At 41.5% G+C, this 21,222-nt stretch overlaps 2 protein-coding genes across 2 annotated transcripts; one reads left to right on the plus strand and one right to left on the minus strand.

The window, feature by feature from the left end:
• Positions 1-7,953: 7,953 nt before the first annotated feature.
• tspan36 (tetraspanin 36) lies at positions 7,954-15,594 on the minus strand. The gene is made up of 7 exons (XM_029637126.2): positions 15,384-15,594; positions 10,768-10,959; positions 10,252-10,326; positions 10,035-10,130; positions 9,556-9,705; positions 9,272-9,355; positions 7,954-9,029 (listed from the first exon to the last, which is right to left on the minus strand). The coding sequence occupies exons 1-7, from the start codon at positions 15,441-15,443 to the stop codon at positions 8,952-8,954; spliced, it is 735 nt and encodes a 244-aa protein (XP_029492986.1). The 5' UTR covers positions 15,444-15,594; the 3' UTR covers positions 7,954-8,951.
• Positions 15,595-17,297: 1,703 nt separating this feature from the next.
• On the plus strand, positions 17,298-18,211 carry LOC115111258 (histone H1-like). The gene has a single exon (XM_029637127.2). It carries the CDS (start codon positions 17,374-17,376, stop codon positions 17,908-17,910), a length of 537 nt encoding a protein of 178 aa, XP_029492987.1. The 5' UTR covers positions 17,298-17,373; the 3' UTR covers positions 17,911-18,211.
• Positions 18,212-21,222: the final 3,011 nt, after the last annotated feature.

The raw sequence follows: 21,222 nt of genomic DNA on the forward strand, positions 1-21,222 counted from the left end.
CCGTCTAAGGCACTTCATCTCAGTGCTAGAGTCGTCATTACAGACCCTGGTTTGATTCCAGGCTAAATCACAACCCGCCGTGATTGGGAGTCCCATAGGGCGGCGCACAATTGGCCCAGTGTCGTCCGGGTTAGGGTTTGGTCAGGGTCGGCCGTCATTGTAAATAAGAATTTGTTCTAGACTGACTTGACTAGTTAAATGAAGGTTAAATAAAAATAAATAATCAATAAAAACAAGGAGTTGGCCTGATGGGTACTCTGTGATGTGGTTGGTCCTCCTTCCTTGCTCTAGGAACAATAGAGGAGCATTAGAGAACAAAGGGGAAAAGCCTCAGAGGGGTTGGGTTAAATACGGAAGACACATTTCAGTTGAATGCATTCAGTTATACAACTGACTAGGTTTTCCCACCCCCCTCCCAGGTGATAAATGAGGCGCTATGTAGGCGGAGTCTCGGATCGGGGGAGGGGAAGGGATACCTAGGGCAGGGTTTCCTCAATGTTGACCTGCAACCCCATTTAGAAACCTTTCTGTTTATTACAACTAATGTATCCTCGGTTCTATGAACCAAGCACTTTTTTTTTCAGAGTTTCTCTCGTAACCCCATTTTCAAGGCAGCCCATAGGTTGGAAAGACTGACCTATTTCACCCCAAATAAGATGGAACAGGGCTGGGGACTCTATTTTATTTTTTACCTTGTGTGTGTACAGTGTATCACCCAGGTCGCTCACCTCACAAAATACTATTTTTAAACCTTTATTTAACTAGTCAAGTCAGTTAAGAAACAAATATTACTTACAATGATGGCATACCCAGCCAAAGCTTTCTCTCTCTCTCTCTCTCTCTCTCTCTCTCTCTCTCTCTCTCTCTCTCTCTCTCTCTCTCTCTCTCTACAAATAGTTAAAGTACACAAAGGTAAATAAATAGGCATAAATATGGGTTGTATTTATAATGGTGTTTGTTCTTCACTGATTGCCCTTTTCTTGTGGCAACAGGTCACAAATCTTGCTGCTGTGATGGCACACTGGAATTTCACCCAGTAGATATGGGAGTTTATCAAAATTGGATTTGTTTTAGAATTTTTTGTGGATCTGTGTAATCTGAGGGAAATATGTGTCTCTAATATGGTCATACGTTGGACAGGAGGTTAGGAAGTGCAGCTCAGTTTCCACCTCATTTTGTGGGCAGTGTGCACATAGCCTGTCTTCTCTTGAAAGCCAGGTCTGCCTACGGCGGCCTTTCTCAATAGCAAGGCTATGCTCACTGAGTCTGTACATAGTCAAAGCTTTCCTTAAGTTTGGGTCAGTCACAGTGGTCAGATATTCTGCCAGTGTGTACTCTCTGTTTAGGGCCAAATAGCATTCTAGTTTGCTCTGTTTTTTTGTTAATTCTTTCCAATGTGTCAAGTAATTATCTTTTTGTTTTCTCGTGATTTGGTTGGGTCTAATTGTGTTGCTGTCCTGGGGCTCTGTGGGGTGTGTTTGTGTTTGTGAACAGAGCCCAGGACCAGCTTGCTCAGGGGACTATTCTCCAGGTTCATCTTTCTGCATGTGATGGCATTGTTATGGAAGGTTTGGGAATCGCTTCCTTTTAGGTGGTTGTAGAATTGAACGTCTCTTTTCTGGATTTTGATCATTAGCGGGACATCGGTCTAATTCTGCTCTGCATGCATTATTTGGTGTCCTACGTTGTACACGGAGGATATTTTTGCAGAATTCTGCATGCAGAGTCTCAATTTGATGTTTGTCCCATTTTGTGAATTCTTGGTTGGTGAGCAGACCCCAGACCTCACAACCATAAAGGGAAATGGGTTCTATGTCTGATTCAAGTATTTTTAGCCAGATCCTAATTGGTATGTTGACATTTCTGTTGCTTTTGATGGCATAGAATGCCCTTCTTGCCTTGTCTCTCAGATCGTTCACAGCTTTGTGGAAGTTACCTGTGGCGCTGATGTTTAAGCCAAGGTATGTATAGTTTTTTGTGTGCTCTACTGCAACATTGTCTAGATGGAATTTGTATTTGTGGTCCTGGCGACTGAACCTTTTTTGGAACACCATTATTTTGGTCTTACTAAGATTTACTATCAGGGCCCAGGTCTGGAACAATCTGTGCAGAAGATCTAGGTGCTGCTGTAGGCCCTCCTTGGTTGGTGACAGAAGCACCAGATCATCAGCAAACAGTAGACATTTGACTTCAGATTCTAGTAGGGTGAGGCCGGGTGCTGCAGACTTTTCTAGTGCCCGCGCCAATTCGTTGATATATATGTTGAAGAGGGTGGGGCTTAAGCTGCATCCCTGTCTCACCTCACGGCCCTGTGGGAAGAAATGTGTGTTTTTTGCCTATTTTAACCACACATTTGTTTGTGTACATGGATTTTATAATGTCGTATGTTTTTCCCCCAACACCACTTTCCATCAATTTGTATAGCAGACCCTCATGCCAAATTGAGTCGAATGCTTTTTTGAAATCAACAAAGCATGAGAAGACTTTGCCTTTATTTTGGTTTGTTTGTTTGTCAGTTAGGGTGTGCAGGGTGAATACGTGGTCTGTCTTACAATAATTTGGTAAAAAGCCAATTTGACACTTGCTCAGTACATTGTTTTCACTGAGGAAATGTACGAGTTTGCTGTTAATGATAATGCAGAGGATTTTCCCAAGGTTGTTGTTGACCCATATACCACAGTAGTTATTGGGGTCAAATTGTCTCCACTTTTGTGGATTGGGCTGATCGGTCCTTGGTTCCAAATATTGGGGAAGATGCCAGAGCTAAGGATGATGTTAAAGAGTTTTAGTATAGCCAATTGGAATTTGTTGTCTGTATATTTGATCATGTCATTGAGGATACCATCAACACCACAGGCCTTTTTGGGTTGGTGGGTTTTTATATTGTCCTGTAGTTCATTTAAGGTAATTGGAGAATCCAGTGGGTTCTGATAGTCTTTAATAGTTGATTCAAAGATTTGTATTTGATCATGTATATGTTTTTGCTGTTTGTTCTTTGTTATAGAACTTAAAATAATGGAGAAGTGGTTTACTCATACATCTCCATTTTGGATAGGTAATTCTCTGTGTTGTTGTTTGTTTAGTGTTTTCCAATTTTACCAGAAGTGGTTAGAGTCTATGGACTCTTCAATTACATTGAGCTGATTTCTGACGTGCTGTTCCTTCTTTTTCCGTAGTGTATTTCTGTATTGTTTTAGTGATTCGCCATAGTGAATGCGTAGACTCAGGTTTTCCGGGTCTCTATGTTTTTAGGTTGGACAGATATCTGAATTTCTTTCTTAGATTTTTGCATTCTTCATCAAACTATTTGTCATTGTTGTTCATTTTCTTCGGTTTTCTATTTGAGATTTTTAGATTTGATAGGGAAGCTGAGAGGTCAAATATACTGTTAAGAGTTTCTACTGACAAGTTTACACCTTCACTATTACAGTGGAACGTTTTGCCCACCGTGCGACAGAGCTGCAGGAGTTTTTGTTGGTTATGTTGTCATAGTTGTGCCTAGGGGTTCATATGGGGGAGAGAATGCTGTCACCTCCAGGCAGGTGTTTGTCCCCCTGTGTGCTGAGGGTGTCAGGTTCTTGTCCGGTTCTGGCATTTAGGTTGCCACAGACTAGTACATGTCCCTGGGCCTGGAAATGATTGATTTCCCCCTCCAGGATGGAGAAGCTGTCTTCATTAAAGTATGAGGATTCTACTGGGGGGATATAGGTAGCACACAGGAGGACATTTTTCTCTGTTAAGATAATTTCCTTTTGAATTTCTAGCCAAATGTAAAATGTTCCTGTTTTGATTCATTTAATGGAGTGAGTTAGGTCTGCTCTATACCAAATTAGCATACCCCCTGAGTCCCTTCCCTGTTTCACACCTGGTAGTTTGGTGGATGGGACTACCAGCTCTCTGTAACCTAGAGGACAACCAGTGTGTCCGTCTCCTCTATACCCCCCACCTGGTAGTTTGGTGGATGGGACTACCAGCTCTCTGTAACCTAGAGGACAACCAGTGTGTCCGTCTCCTCTATACCACCCACCTGGTAGTTTGGTGGATGGGACTACCAGCTCTCTGTAACCTAGAGGACAACCAGTGGGTCCGTGTCCTCTATACCCCCCACCTGGTAGTTTGGTGGATGGGACTACCAGCTCTCTGTAACCTAGAGGACAACCAGTGTGTCCGTCTCCTCTATACCACCCACCTGGTAGTTTGGTGGATGGGACTACCAGCTCTCTGTAACCTAGAGGACAACCAGTGTGTCCGTCTCCTCTATACCACCCACCTGGTAGTTTGGTGGATGGGACTACCAGCTCTCTGTAACCTAGAGGACAACCAGTGTGTCTGTCTCCTCTATACCCCCCACCTGGTAGTGTGGTGGATGGGACAACCAGATCTCTGTAACCTAGAGGGCAACCAGTGGGTCCGTCTCCTCTATACCAGGTTTCTTGTAGGATGACATTGTCTGTATTTCCAATTTATTTGATGAAGTCTGGGTTCCTGCTCTTTAAGCCAAAGGCAGATGACCTCAGACCTTGGATATTCCAGGATGAGATAGTGAAGGCTTTGAGTTCCATAAAGTGTCCAATGTTGTTGGTTGTGTGGTTTGGCCTCAGTCCAGTAAGTGTGAGCAGAGCCTGCTGAGAATCTGGTACATGCCGTTGGCTCGGGCTAGTGTAAGAGTGGGGGTTGGGCCCGCTCACGGTCTGTGATTGATGGTCCTCAACATTTCATCCAGTATAATTTTACACATTACACATAACGAGATAAAAACACTCATATGTACAGAGAAAACGTATTAAGCAGAGACATATGTTTTTAATGAGTGACAGTCTTATCTAAGCTAACATGTAGATTATTTAGCTATTTGATTATGAAGTTTAGGACAACTTTAGGTATAAAAATGATAATATTTAAAAATGATTTGATCAAATATTGAATTTGGTCTTTACTACTATAACCCATAGAAACGCATTGAATAATACATTTATACATGGCAAAAGAAATGTATCCTAAGGAATAAGGTTTTGAAGTGTCTGTCTTATATCTAGGAGATATATGAAAGCTCAGGAAATATATCTATATTTTTAACACATATTTAACCCCAAATTTCTGTTGGCACTAGATATATATATTTTTTTAAATGTCAGTATCACGAAAAGAAAGAGGTAGAGGGGGAAGGAGGAAGAAGAAGTAAAAGATCAGTAAGTTGAAGCGGTATCTTCCGTATAACCAAAAGGTCATTCCATCCTTGGACCTATATAGCAGAGTTATGACACGATGAAGCAGTAATAACAAAATGTCAGCTGAGGATTCAAACTAAAAATGTCTGAGTTTTGAGACAAAAAAAATATTATTTTCATTATGATCAAATAAGGCTGTAGACATAACAATCTGCAGACATCCTTTGCACCTTTGACCAAACAAAAGCAGTTAGGGTAGGGGGTTGGGCAGTATGTTTGAGAGGCAGTATGTTTGAGAGGCAGTATGTTTGGCCCCTTTGAGAGGCAGTATGTGTCCCGCCCTGACCTTAGAGATCCTTATTATTCTCTATGTTTGGTTAGGTCAGGGTGTGACTCGGGTGGGAAAGTCTATGTTCTCTATTTCTTTGTTTTTGGCCATGTGTGTGCGTGTGTGTGTGGTTCCCAATCAGAGGCAGCTGTCTATCGTTGTCTCTGATTGGGGATCACATATAAGTTGTCATTTTCCTTTTGGGTTTTGTGGGTTCTTGTTTTCTTTTGAGTGTCTGTGCCTGACAGAACGGTTCGTGTTTGTTTTTTTGTCTTTGTTATTTTAGTTTTGGTATCATCAATAAAAAGACGATGTACGCCTACAACTCTGCGCCTTGGTCCACTCTTCATGCTACAAACGAGAGTCGTTACAGTATGTTTGGCCGCTCTCCCACAGCACCAGCATCAACATCCTGTGTGTCAGGTTACTGGCAGAAGTGGTGGGAAATTAATAAATTAGGAGCAGGTCTGAAATTTCCCCACTGCAACACCTGACTCAGCTCTTTGTGTGAACTGTTCTGGAAAAGGGACTTGCTGATCTAAGATCAGTTTTGTAGAGGTGAGCAGCATTACAGATAACGATCAGGGCCCGTGTTCATAAAGTGTCTCATAATAGGAGTGCTGATCTAGGATCGGTTTAGTCTTTTAGATCACAGCGAATAATATGACATGGACAGGGGGAACCTGATCCTAGATCAGCACTCTTACTCTGAGATGCTTAATAACTACATGCCCTGTTGGCTAATTCAATGTAGGATACAATGTAATTCTGGTTCAGAGCAGGATACAATGTAATTCTGGTTCAGAGCAGGATACAATGTAATTCTGGTTCAGAGCAGGATACAATGTAATTCTGGTTCAGAGCAGGATACAATGTAACTCTGGTTCAGAGCAGGATACAATGTAATTCTGGTTCAGAGCAGGATACAATGTAATTCTGGTTCAGAGCAGGATACAATGTAATTCTGGTTCAGAGCAGGATACAATGTAACTCTGGTTCAGAGCAGGATACAATGTAATTCTGGTTCAGAGCAGGATACAATGTAATTCTGGTTCAGAGCAGGATACAATGTAATTCTGGTTCAGAGCAGGATACAATGTAACTTGTATTGAAGACTTAATGTGACTTACTAAATAGTCATCATATCTGAATTGCAGATTGAGCTTCTTAAAAGCCTCTTGGATCAGGTAGGTTAACAACACTCATGTTGATGACGCAAACTGAGCTACATTCAACCAAAAAACAACAAAAAACTAAACAAGGGAAAAAAAGAGAGAGAAAGATGACATGTCATTTTGTCTGCATTTTAAAGCTGGATAACATCTCTCTCTGGAATAGGAGCACAGCTGTGTTTAAATGTCAATGTGAACTGGAGCTGAGAGCATGTGTGTTGAATTGAATGCATCTTCTTCAGATTGTCACCTCCCTAGTTTATCACTGAAACCTTGGTGAACTCTGCTGGTTGATTCTGTTACTACAACTGTATGGCTCACAGATTCTTTCCTGTAGCTCTTGTAGACAGGGATGAACTGGGACCAGAAATCAACACTGGAATTTCTCATTTCCTCAAGGCCCCCATAATTAGCTAAATAATGAGCATTTTACGCATTAAAAAACCCAATACAGTAAATAATAATAGTACCCACATTTAGACAGGCTAACTGTGTTAAATATGATTTAACAGAAGTGCCCTATAGCCAGTCCATCTGTGACTGTAGATGGCATTCATGACTGTTTGATAAATACTATATCAAACAGAACTCTGATCAGTTCTGCTTGGGCTTCTGTTACATGATATTCTAATATTGGGGGTGACACTTGTTTCATTCCCAATTAAAAGGCACAGTTCATCAGAACACATTTATGGTTGGCTCTAAATGGAGTGTTTTGTGACTGACTTACTTTGCTCATAATTGTTTAAAATCACACGAAGCCCACTAGATGATGTCATCAGTGTCTCCCTATGATGCCATTGGAATCACGTATCTTCCTCTATCTTGTTGACTACAAAACAGAAACCTGCTGTTGTCACATATGTTGACATTGCGGTGGTGCTGAAAATGATTCATTTGATTTTGAAAAAGGGTGCATTTTCCCTGCTAATGTACATGCCAAGACTTCTCTAACCTCAAGGTACTTTCCTGGTTAAATAAAGATGAAAATCAATAGAGAACGATGCCTGCTGCACTATCTGTGTTTATACTGGACGTAGAAGTGCATTGGGAATTCTTGTTTATCTTGTGCAAATAGACACGTCTTTATCAACTAACCAAGAGAGAAAACCGCTACACTCAACGCCTACAAACTTTTCAGAATTTGCATTTTGCCCCACTAGTTTTCTGGGAAAGGTCATGAACAAGTATTTGTGTATATAATTGACAGAAAATAGATGTTATTTTTTAAATCAAAAGGTAGAAATGTGTTTTATGTCAAATCAGTAAACGCATAAAATGTAAATGTCTTTGTAGTTAGCTTTTAATACATTATAAATCAAATATACACAAGCAAGTCTAACTGTATGCCGTCTACTCAACCGGATATGATTACATTTAAATGCACAATACTCTACAATGGTGGAGAAATTAGTGGTGTTCATGGACATTGAAATCAATATCTCTTTCAAGTACAATAAGCATTCATTTCCAAAAGAATGTCGACAGTTATTTTCTAATGTAAGACTGTATATCTTAGACATAACGCCTACTACCTGATGCGTTGGAACCTGAAAAACAACTTGGCAGAATCAACACAACATTTCAATGCTTAAAGGGGAAATATGGGATTGGAAGATGCATTTTGGGACTTTTAAATTAATGATATATAGCCATTGATATAGCTTAGTCTTATCCTATCAGAACCCAAAATATAAGCATGTTTTACCCCATTGTTTATAAACAAAGTAATTGTTAACAATCACTGTATAGCTTCAAAACATGGTTAGAACTATCAATTTGATATCGTTGATGGTCAGACTATTTCCCCAGCCCCATCCCTCAGCTGTTTATCAAAAAACTGTCAGGGGTGACCTCTTTGTTGTTGTTGACTCCCAGGTCACACCAGATTTCCCCTTTAAATGGAACGTATTCCATGTACTGATATGTCACTGTGCATATCCTTTCTTCTTTTTCAGTATGTACAGCAGCAAATTACAACACCGTTAAGCTTAAGCCAACTTCCTTTCTTTAAAGGTTTGAGTGGTAATTTGCCATTGCTTCCAATGTTGGCAGTGGTTTGCCTAAAGTTTGGTGGGCCTGACAACTACCCGGGAAAGCTGAAGGAAAACATTAAGACAATGTTCCTGAAAGGATGCTAAAATATTAGTGTGGGGAACACAAGTCCTTTGGCTTTATGACCTCACACTGCTGGAGAGGAGCGGGGAGAGGTGTCAAGGGGTCAAGGGTCAGGAGCTGCTGCAAGACAAGCCTCTAAAGCATCCTTCATGACAGCAGGTCATATCAGACATATAGGGTCTGGTAGCCAGTTCGCCTGCCACTTTTACAGGTGATCACACACACACTGAGCATCCCGAAAAACTGAAAGAAAAGGACAAAGATATCCAATGAAATTCAGTACAGAGTAAATTGGCTGGTACCTTTCAGGGTAGGTCCACGGGCTAACACTTTTAGTCTTTTTTTAAAGCTTTTTTTGGGCCCGGCCTCAGAGGTGGAAACACGAAAGCCTTCATCTTTAGGCCAAACACCGGTGCAAAGTCTAACAATGGAAATGAATATGATAAATCAAATGTTAAAAGTCAGAGGACAGTCAGGAACAGTACCTTGATGATGGCAAAGCCAAGGATGACCAGCATGGCATAGCTCATCACATCCTGAAGGAGCTGCTCCAGCTTAACCTCACAACCCTGGAGCGACACACACACACACACACACACACACACACACACACACACACACACACACACACACACACACACACACACACACACACACACACACACACACACACACACACACACACGTTAGAGAGTAATGTCATTACATTTTAAATCATTGTATCAAATTTAGAAACTAGAATTTAGGGATTAACTGAATTGGTCTATACCTGAGTATTGAGCAGGTCTGGCTGGTCCAATTTGCCCGTGCACTCGGTGTTGTTCTGTTTACAACAGGAGATGGGCACAGTGTTGTTACTGCTGCTGAACCAGGGCATGGTGGTCCAGTTCATGTAGGTCTGCACTCCACAGCACTGCAACTGAATACAGAGAGAGGAAGAACACTTGTTCACAGCTCCTAGCTGACAAAAGCCTAATTTCCAGTATCATCACATCTCTGTGTGTGCCAGTGCGTGTTAGCACCAGATACGTTTGAAACAGAGAGACTCAACAAGTGACAACTTCCTCTTACGCATACGACAAAGACCATCAATGGGAGAGTGGGAAATATGTCCACAAGATGTGCCTGTATACACAGGAAGTAATCGCACAGTGAGTCTCTCGGTTTTCAAACCTAGCAAAGACCTGCTTGGCATCATACTGGTTATCAGGGGAAATCAAACTTGTCAATAAAGGAAGTGTCACTGACCTGAGACTGCAGATAATCCACAGCCCGGGATTCAGAGTTCTCCCCATCATACTTCTGGAACACATCGCTCATTGACCGCTCCAAATCACCTTTTATCTGTAAAGATATATCTATTTAAGTATTGTACCTGCAAGCATTAAATAATATTATATGATTGTAGCATATAATACATGAAATGCATGTGGTGAAAATGTTTCCAAATGTGACGTTCACTCACCCTGCCTTGATAAATGAAGGCAAACACTAGGGCAGCGACCTCTGCTGCAAACATGGCCAGGAGGATCATCAGGAACTGGAAAGACCAGACGGCTATCAGCAAGGAGGCCGTGAACAAGTGGTGCAGCAGGACTTATCAAACACAGAGATCCTCAGTGCCTACTGTGTGTCCCAAATGGCACCCTACCCTATGTAATGAATGCACTACTTTTGATCAGAGACCTATGAACCCTGGTCAAAAGTAGTGCACTATATAGGGGAATAGAGTGCCATTTGGGACACAAAGTGTATTTATGGAAGACCTGGATGGACGGATGGCTCCTTTCACCATCACCCACCAGGAACCAACACCACAATGTCTGAGGCAGGTGTCGGGTGAAATTTCCCCTAGACGCTGATCTTGGTTCAGTTTGGAAATTTCCCCACTAATTGTTAACGTTCAGATTTGTGGACGTGATTCTGATCCTAGATCTATACCTAGGGGAAACCACTTGTTGCGTCGGTGGCTCATACTCACAAAGCTCAGGCCCACTTTGGACTCTCTCAGGGTGGCGCAGCAGCCCACAGTCCCGATGATGAACATCACCACTCCCACAGTGATGATGATGGCTGCAGGGATGAGTGTGTACTTATCCTCCAGGAAGTTGTCAAAGTTGTTGTAGCTCTTGATCACGTAAGAGCCTACGTAGGCAAGAGCGCCACCCGCAGCCTAGAGAGAAGAACAAAACAACAACATGAGCACTTTATACGGCTAATAAAAGCTGTGTCGCCTATTCCCACCTCTAATCAAGGCTGTGTTGCCTATTCCCACCTCTAATCAAGGCTGTGTTGCCTATTCTCCACCCCTAATCAAGGCTGTGTCGCCTATTCTCCACCTCTAATCAAGGCTGTGTTGCCTATTCCCACCTCTAATCAAGGCTGTGTTGCCTATTCCCACCTCTAATCAAGGCTGTGTCGCCTATTCTCCACCCCTAATCAAGGCTGTGTTGCCTATTCCCACCTCTAATCAAGGCTGTGTTACCTATTCTCCACCTCTAATCAAGGCTGTGTCGCCTATTCTCCACCCCTAATCAAGGCTGTGTTGCCTATTCTCCACCCCTAATCAAGGCTGTGTTGCCTATTCTCCACCCCTAATCAAGGCTGTGTTGCCTATTCTCCACCTCTAATCAAGGCTGTGTTGCCTATTCTCCACCACTAATCAAGGCTGTGTTGCCTATTCTCCACCACTAATCAAGGCTGTGTTACCTATTCTCCACCCCTAATCAAGGCTGTGTTACCTATTCTCCACCACTAATCAAGGCTGTGTTGCCTATTCTCCACCTCTAATCAAGGCTGTGTTGCCTATTCTCCACCTCTAATCAAGGCTGTGTTACCTATTCTCCACCACTAATCAAGGCTGTGTTGCCTATTCTCCACTCCTAATCAAGGCTGTGTTACCTATTCTCCACCCCTAATCAAGGCTGTGTTGCCTATTCTCCACCACTAATCAAGGCTGTGTTGCCTATTCTCCACTCCTAATCAAGGCTGTGTTACCTATTCTCCACCCCTAATCAAGGCTGTGTTGCCTATTCTCCACCCCTAATCAAGGCTGTGTTGCCTATTCTCCACCCCTAATCAAGGCTGTGTCGCCTATTCTCCACCCCTAATCAAGGCTGTGTTGCCTATTCTCCACCCCTAATCAAGGCTGTGTTGCCTATTCTCCACCCCTAATCAAGGCTGTGTTGCCTATTCTCCACCTCTAATCAAGGCTGTGTTGCCTATTCTCCACCACTAATCAAGGCTGTGTTGCCTATTCTCCACCACTAATCAAGGCTGTGTTACCTATTCTCCACCCCTAATCAAGGCTGTGTTACCTATTCTCCACCACTAATCAAGGCTGTGTTGCCTATTCTCCACCTCTAATCAAGGCTGTGTTGCCTATTCTCCACCTCTAATCAAGGCTGTGTTACCTATTCTCCACCACTAATCAAGGCTGTGTTGCCTATTCTCCACTCCTAATCAAGGCTGTGTTACCTATTCTCCACCCCTAATCAAGGCTGTGTTGCCTATTCTCCACCACTAATCAAGGCTGTGTTGCCTATTCTCCACTCCTAATCAAGGCTGTGTTACCTATTCTCCACCCCTAATCAAGGCTGTGTTGCCTATTCTCCACCCCTAATCAAGGCTGTGTTGCCTATTCTCCACCCCTAATAAAAGCTGTGTTACCTATTCTCCACCCCTAATCAAGGCTGTGTTGCCTATTCTCCACCACTAATAAAAGCTGTGTTACCTATTCTCCACCCCTAATCAAGGCTGTGTTGCCTATTCTCCACCCCTAATCAAGGCTGTGTTGCCTATTCTCCACCCCTAATCAAGGCTGTGTTGCCTATTCTCCACCACTAATAAAAGCTGTGTTGCTTATTCTCCACCCTTCTCCTGAAGTGTCCACGTGCATACACCCTGTCATGGATTTAAAAGCATATGATTGGTGTAAACATTGGCTGGAGTTTACACCATTGTTAAACCCATATTCAGAATGTGTGAAAGTGAACACTACAGGAGAAGGGTAGAGAATATGGATGCATCTAGGGTTAGGCAAACTCATACAATTACAACATTGTCCTGTGAATTGCAGCTCCTACAATCAATTCCCCAGTTAAATAGAAGTAATCTAACTTCTGTAAGCAGTCTATGGACAAGACAGCAATGCTTTGGTTTTGTTTACCTGGCCACTGTTCCAAATGCAAACTTTGTAGTATTTATTGAACAAAACCAATGCAAGTGGTTGCCCACGATATTAGCATAAGGGAACACATTTGTAATTTTGGTGAACCATCCCTTTAAAGTTGGTCATGCTTTTATGTCATGATGATACAAACACATGTGTGCTAATCATATGCATGGATCAGATGGTGTGCTGCTCATTGCCTAATAGTCCTTTAGAATCAAGGCTCCAGAGCACATGACCACGTTCTCTCACAATCAGGCCTCAGTCACAAGACCCACCACCACCCGAGTGGAATACACACACACACACCCACCACCCCCTAATCCTTCCTGGAACTTGGATCTTGTGCCTCAGATATGAGAGTACAAAAAATAAATGTGTTGTGGTGATTACTAAAGCGGAAAAAGGAGAAGGAAATGGACTGTAGATTTACATTTTTCGATGGTTATTATGTTGACCACATTATCTCCTGTATTGAACGAGTGAAAGACATGTTCACAGTTTTGCTGCCTTAAAGTGCATTGTGTATTTGTGAAAACCTCATTATGTAAGCACAACATATCACGTTTAGGGTAGGCTGTGTCCCTCCAGACTCAGATCACAATGCGTTCTAAAGGAAAAGTGAACTCACAGAAAAAGTAGAACTAGTCTAACACTACGTGACAGTGCAAGACTTGTTCAATGACAAGCTAATGGCCCACAGCAAACCAGGGCATTTAGCTCCCTCCTCATCTCCCCAAAGACTCAGCTTTAAGGCTACATATTTGATTTCCATTCAGGTGTAATAGTTGTTCATAATACTTTTCACCAGGTTCATATCTTTATATAGGATGTTTCAGGTTTTATTTTGCATCCCTGCGTTATGGGGAATAGGGGCATACTTACGTTTTGCCCTGCATGCTTGTGCTCATATCATTTTTATGCATTAAGAAAGGTAGCTAAGGCACGCTTTTTCTGTCGTCTGCAGAAAGGTTATGACACACTCTGTTCTTGAAAAATGGTGTACATTTAGTGCCAACTCATAAATGGGATGCTATTGTCAAGATTAAATTGTAATTGTGCTTTTTAAGACTAACATTTGGAATTCAACATGTGGTTGTTTACTAGCTAATGCAATGTATGTGTGAACAATGGCGAGTTTCTCGCTGATCCTTGTCCTTGGTATCGTGTGTCTACATTTTTGAGAGAGAGAGCGAGAGAGGCGAGTACTGGCAGAACATGCAGTGTTTGTGCTCTATGTATTTTCCTTTGGTTATCAATGTCAAAATAATTAATCTGTTTACATATAAGAAGAGGCTATAATATTCACTATTGTATGACAACAACAACAACAATTATATGGGGACGCACTAAGAGAGAGAGAGGCGACTAATGGCAGAATATAGTTGTTCTCTACGAATACTGTTGTCTTTTCTTTTGGATGCAGACAAACTCGATACATTATAACAAACAGCCTGATCTCAGAAGTCTATGTCTTCAGTCTCAACCAATCACACAGCTACTGCACCAACTACAGAGACACAGAGAGAGAGAGAGAGAGAGAGAGAGAGAGAGAGAGAGAGAGAGAGAGAGAGAGAGAGAGACAGAGACAGAGACAGAGAGAGACACAGAGACAGAGACAGAGAGATTTGAGCGAGAGATAGTTTGAGGGGAACTACAAAGTATGTGTGGCTTTTGACCACTGATACACAAGCAGACCCTGATACACAAGCAGATCCTGATACACAAGCAGACCCGTGTGAATTTCCCCTGGTGAATACACGCAGGATTCTTACTCCTTATTGAATTAGTTCAAAGTTCACCACCTAGGAAGCTATGCACTGCTGCAGCCTAACATCTACCAGAAGACAGCCAGACAGAGAGAAAAAGGCTGCTGTCATGATGGAGAAGCATACAGTATGAGTTGCTCAACATGGTCTGGGGAACTTGTTAAGGCTACTATATGAAGTCAGAATTGAATGGTCTCAAAGGAAGTCCCCTGAGAACCCCCCCTGAGGAAGTCCCCTGAGATCTTTCTGACTCATCATGTAGTGGGGAAAACCTGGCATATAGAAGTGTTCACTCAAAAAAGAATGAGTGCATAATGGTTTAAGCAGGGGATAGACTGGGACCAGGTCATTTCTAAAGTACAGACCCATTTTATTTCCTTAGGCCCCCCACATTGGCCCATTTTTTCCCACCAACACCACTAAATAATGGTCATTCTTCATTCTGCATTTAAAAAAAAGATTTAGACAGGCACCTTTCCAGAATTGCCTTGTGCAAGTCTGTCCCTGGATTAAACTACAAATATGGTGTGGGTGGTGGTTGGTTGAGAACGTGTTGTTCTTAAACAGTAAACGGTTTCCAATGCAAGACGTCATGAATACATCCCCAGTTAGAGCAGTGGAAAGAAGTAAAACGATAAACACAGACCAAGCACTTACCCAAAATATTACATTCAGCAGCAAAAGGACTGTTTTGGATGTAATAATCCCGCAATCCATGTTGATATGGTGGTAGAGAGCCTTTCAGTTGATGATCAAATAGGATCGTGTCGCTCTCTGTTCTGATTATAATGGAGTTCATGACGGCTTTGCTTTGAGCTGCATGACTGGCTTGCTGACACATCACATGCTTGTGAAGCGCATGGCCTGGCGGTTTGGGGGGGTCTAAATGCCTACCCTTTGCGATTGTATTGCTCCATAGGGTCTAGAGAGGAACAATCACCCGTTTATCCAGTCGATCCGTCCCCAGTCTGAGCTGTCAGATCTGCGTCACAACAGAGTGAGGAAGCACTCACGTGTTGAGATCTGTGCTGTGTTTGAAACATTGAACTTTTTTCCATTAGTCATAAACCCTATGTGCCTGGATAAATTAGATTCTGTTATATTATTATAATGATTAAAAAAAGAATCATTGGCCTAGTTAACCTTCCCTATTTTGTGCAATCTAAACAGGCCATCAATCTGCGCGTAAATCATGCATGTCCAATCATTTTCTTTAGTGGTTCTTTGGCGCCTCCACACAACATTACGCATGTATATGACTGGGTGTACACTCTTATAAAAAAAAAGGTTCTGGATAGAACCAAAAAAGGGTTATATCGCTTGCTTCATAAAACGCCGATATGCATGCATCCTTCCATGAACACTATCGGTTTATAGCTCAAGATTTCGATCAGAGTCAATTTAGGTAGGAGTCAGTGACACTCAAGATCATAAATAGGCCGAATTTATCAGGCCTACTGGATCAAATGATATTCTGTGTATCCTAAGAATCAAGAGCAAGACCATGATTGATTCATTCTAATTCTGTCCAGTTGTAATTCGATGCCCTACAGTCTAGGGCAAAGGACCAAATATATATATATATATATACAATATATATATTTAAATAAACATTAAGCTACATTATTAAATTACATTAAACTTTCCCACCAATAATAATACGCCTAAGCTATATTGTGAAACGAACATTAAGCAACATAAACAACTATTGAACTGAAAATAATACAGGCCTATACTTGGGGTTTTAATGGTTGTATTTCCAGTGTTTAGTTGAGTTTAAAACAGAGCAAAAAAGACCCGCGATTTCAAAGGAAAAGCCTGCATGTGACAAGCTGAATGTGAAACTGTAATGTTTTTCTCTATCACCACCCATGCAATACTGTTAACTCATTATTTGGCGTGGTTCCATTGAGCGCAAATAAGCCTTCTAGAATTAGTCCTACTACCTGCTATAGTAGGCCTAAAAAAGTACAAAAATAACATATCAGTAAAATTATACTTTAATGCCCAAACAATAACAAAAATATTTTCACTCGTCAAAAACTCACATAGACATATCATGTTTATTATTTTCGAAAAATATATATTTAGATGAAGCTTCTCGTCTCAGGTTAGACATTCGGTGTGCTTTTATGGTCATCTAAAAATGTTATTAATTATTCAGTGCAGTATCAATCGAGTATTTTTTGTTGTTGAAAATGTACTAGGAATATGTCTGTATAAGAGTATGGAATTACTGAAGCACATACGCAAACGTTTGTATTACATAACTTAGTCAAAATGTTGAAAAGGTCAACGTTGAAATGGTCTTCAATTACTGCCCATGAACAATTTAAGAATTTACCTGGCAAGGCTTTTGAATAATGGTGGTACTAGGGTAAAAATACAAAGTACAGTTTGTGCTGATTCTTATGATATGATGATTATACAGATCTAGTGGATTTTACGAATAAAATATACACATTTCGTATGAGGAAGAAAACACAAGTCAGGTGTTGACAGGAGAAAAGGCGCCTAGGGACAATGATTGAATCTACACGGTTCTCATCACATCTTCATAAATGGGCATGTCACCCATCACTCCACTCATTCCAAGACATTCATCTCTCAAGCATCTTCAGCCAATTACATCTCCATAACAGGGAACATGTCTGGGGTGATTGCAATTCCCCTGGCGACACCAGCCACGACTCCTAAAAAGAGATCCAAGCCCAAGAAGACTGGACCCACCGTATCTGACCGCATCCTGAAGGTTATGTCAGCATCCAGTGACCGAAGTGGTGTGTCTCTTGCGGCTCTCAAAAAGTCTCTGGCAGCCAGCGGCTATGATGTTGTGAAGAACAACGCCCGACTTAAACTGGCTGTCCGGCGTTTGGTGGCCAAAGGATATCTTCTGCAGCCTAAGGGCACTGGGGCATCCGGCTCTTTCAAAATTAACAAAAACAAAGCTGTGGCTAAAAAGAAAAAACCTATCAAGAATAAAGTCAAGAAGGTGGGGGCCAAGAAGGTCAGGAGAGCGTCACCCAAGAAGGCAGCGGGCGCCAAGAAGTCCCCAAAGAAAACCAAGAGGAAGAGTCCCAAGAAGGCCAAAAGACCTGCAGCAGCAAAAAAGCCCAAGAGCCCCAGGAAGACCAAGCGCAGACTCGCCAAATCCACCCGGGCTAAAGCTACTCCTAAGAAATAGGCCCACGGTAGACCTACTAGATCAGTTACTCGTGGAAGACCGTGGAATTTATTCTCCCTGCACAGTTTAAGAGGCCTCAAGCGCATTTGTACATCCGAAGAATCCAACTCATGAACTTTAATAAGTTTGCTTAGCAGTTTTTTTTGTCCTGACAGTGGATTTTTGATTTTTTTACAGTGCTGACACTGTTACCTATCTTGCGCTTTTAATGAATGTGGAGATAGGGGAGGCTCATGGATATTATTGTTAAAAAAAAACAATAAATATTTTTTGAAAAAACAATTAAATTATTTAATTTAAATTGTTGAATGTTTTATTGTGGAATCATTGAATTTAACCTATATTGGCCTACTTTGAATAGTAAATGAATGATTACAGTTTGGGAGCCTGGATTCCATTGCATTACTCAATTACGAAATTGAATAGTACCATCTAAACCAAAATAGGCTACAACAGTTGTCCAACTATGTCAGTCAGATAATTAATACGAAAATATGTAAACTGTGTTTAAAAGTTTTTAATTGCACGGAAAAGTCGTCCTACCTGATAAAACAGTTCAAATACTATTAGGCCTAGTTCATATTTACGCACGAGCTGCAACGTGTGAAGTGAGTGAAGAGTTAGGCGGGTGTTACCATTCAATCATAGTTGTATTATTGTAACTAAAATAACACATTATCAATCATAAGTACCAATAATTAACTAGGCATCGTAGGACTATATGATATTATCATTAATTAGGCTGTAGGTATTTGCAGTAGGTCTATTAAAAAACTAGGCTACTGAAAACACTGAAATTACTTTAGGTTTTGTAACAACATACAAAGAAAACAATGTTTTATACCGTTTTGGAATACTTAAATAGTCAAAATGAACCCCAAATATTTTGGCGCCTTTCATATATTGGCATAACGTTAAATCATATTTTGCGCGCGATGCAGGCATGGCCTATTCAAACGTCAGAAACATTTGTAAAGGTTGTGACTGAAATGGCTTGTGTGCTGCATTGAAACCAGTTCAATGTATTCAAATGAGTTGCGGGTAATTTTTATTTACGTTCCCTTGGAGCGCTTGGAGAAGATGCAATGTGTAGCTTTACGCACACCATTACGCACGTCCAAGATGGGTGTTAAGCATAGGCTATGCTAATGTTACGCGCAACAAGCCTAAAGACCACCTTTTGGGCAGAGAATATTGTGTAAACAAATGTACACGTGGAGCATGCCAGCAGCCAATCATTTAGCAGCACTGATATTGAGTAGATGATTGCAAAGTTGAACCTAATCATGTCTGGCAACATTGAGTGGAATAGGGTGTGACGCGAAACATCCGTTGGTGGTGTTATCTAATAGCAAAAACAGGTTCTCTGGGTTAATGTGTGTGAACACGTGTCATCAATATAGCCTACCTCTTCACAATGTTTTACCTTTTATTGATGGCCAGCGGAGTTGACATAAGATCATTGAGAGGAACGAAATCATTATCCTCTCATATTCTATAAAATATGTTAACATCATGGCCCTGACAAAGCCGTTGATCATTGTCCTTACCTCATCGTTTCTCTCACCTCACCACCGAGTAAATACATGAAAAGTATTGGCATATAATTCCGCAAATTGACTAAAAGCGCTACACAAATATTTAATTGTGATTTGAGAATCGGCTAATTTAGTTATCTGGGTTTTATATTTTGATAGTTTAAATAACCAATGGTTATGAAGACACAGGAGTTGCCAAGTGGCTTTGGGGGACAACCGTCGATTGGTGACGGGCGACTCAGCGTGCAATCTGCTGAAGTTATGAAAGCGCTTCGGCGGGATTTTCATTTGGGTGGAACCTTTATGCAACCAGATAACAATATCAATGAACAAACCCTGGGCGTGACATGAACGTTTTCTGGCAAGTTGTACGCTACAGAAGTGCATTTGGCACACCCAAATGGCGCATTTTTCGTAGCGTTGAGTCAGCCTAGAACCCTCCCCCAAAAAGCAAAAGCAATGACAAGATCATCCCACTGGCTGTAACGGGGAGAAAGATAAAGGTCTGGCTTGACAGGAGATTCTTAACTCTACAGAGAATGTTCTTAAGGGGATCAGGAGCTTCAAATCAGTGACACCATCCTGAAGAGGGGATGCAATGTTGTGCATCCATGTGACAACAACAACAACAAGCATACGAAATTAGCTTACATGATCTGCTCAAGGTTGGCACTGGTATTGGTCATTACTGGTAAAAAAAATACATAAAACATAAACTACATTACCAAAAGTATGTTGTCACATGCTCATCTAACATCTCATTCAAAAATCATGGGCATTATTCATATGTAGTTGGTCCCCCCTTTGCTGCTATAACATCCTCCACTCTTCTGGCACTAGATGTTGGAACATTGCTGCTGGGACTTGCTTCCATTCAGCCACAAGAGCGTTAGTGAGGTTGAGCACTGATGTTGGGCGTTTAAGCCTGGGTAGTAGAACAGAATTCCAATTCATCCCAAAGGTGTTCGATGAGGTTGAGGTCAGTGCTCTATGCAGGCCAGTCAAGTTCTTCCACACCGATCTCGACAAACCATTTCTATATAGGCCTTCTTTTGTGTACGGGGTATTGTCATGTAGAAACAGGAAAGGGCCTTCCTCAAACTGTGCCACAAAGTTGGAAGCGCAGAATTGTCTAGAATGTCATTGTATACTGTAGCATCAAGATTTCCCTTCACTGGAACTAAGGAGCCTAGCCTGAATCATGAAAAACATCTCCAGACCATTATTCCTCCTCCACCAAACTTTACTGTTGGCACTATGCATTGGGGCAGGTAGCGTTCTCCTGGCATCCGCCAAACTCATATGTGAATATGAATTAACATGGTTCACAAACACACCATATCCTAAAAACAGGACAGGTCAAAGTAAAAGGGACAGTAGCCTATGGAATAAAATTAAGCTACTCATGACTGTTGTCTGGGAGTTTCCCTCAGTGGGCTAAATTGTCATGATAATTAGCGATTTCAAATGTGTAGGCCTATTGGTCCATTTCTGATCTGATCACGAGGAAAAATATGAACTGCACTTTCCAAGATAAGGCAATGTCTGATTAACTTCGGTAGCTGACATAGGCAGCACGTGAGTTTCACTTTGGGGGACGCTAATCATTTCCCCGACCATTTCTACCGATTTGCGTGCCAGTTATGATTTTCATATTTGCAGAACAGTTTCATTTCAATAATAATATTTCTCAAAATCATTGTCGAATGGTTTTCAAAAATGACAGCTTATTATTAGTGGTGGTCAGAAATCAGACAACGTTTCCACGTCGACA

Source organism: Oncorhynchus nerka, linkage group LG27 (genome assembly GCF_034236695.1).
Source record: "Oncorhynchus nerka isolate Pitt River linkage group LG27, Oner_Uvic_2.0, whole genome shotgun sequence".
Taxonomy (NCBI): domain Eukaryota; kingdom Metazoa; phylum Chordata; class Actinopteri; order Salmoniformes; family Salmonidae; genus Oncorhynchus; species Oncorhynchus nerka.

Excerpts from the sequence above, each read along its gene's own strand:
- LOC115111258 (XM_029637127.2), top strand. The coding sequence starts at position 17,374 with ATGTCTGGGGTGATTGCAATTCCCCTGGCGACACCAGCCACGACTCCT.
- tspan36 (XM_029637126.2), bottom strand. The coding sequence starts at position 15,443 with ATGGATTGCGGGATTATTACATCCAAAACAGTCCTTTTGCTGCTGAAT. Across the intron at positions 9,706-10,034 it reads TGGATTATCTGCAGTCTCAG|TTGCAGTGCTGTGGAGTGCA; the intron begins GTCAGTGACACT and ends CTCTGTATTCAG. Across the intron at positions 9,356-9,555 it reads CAGACCTGCTCAATACTCAG|GGTTGTGAGGTTAAGCTGGA; the intron begins GTATAGACCAAT and ends GTGTCGCTCCAG.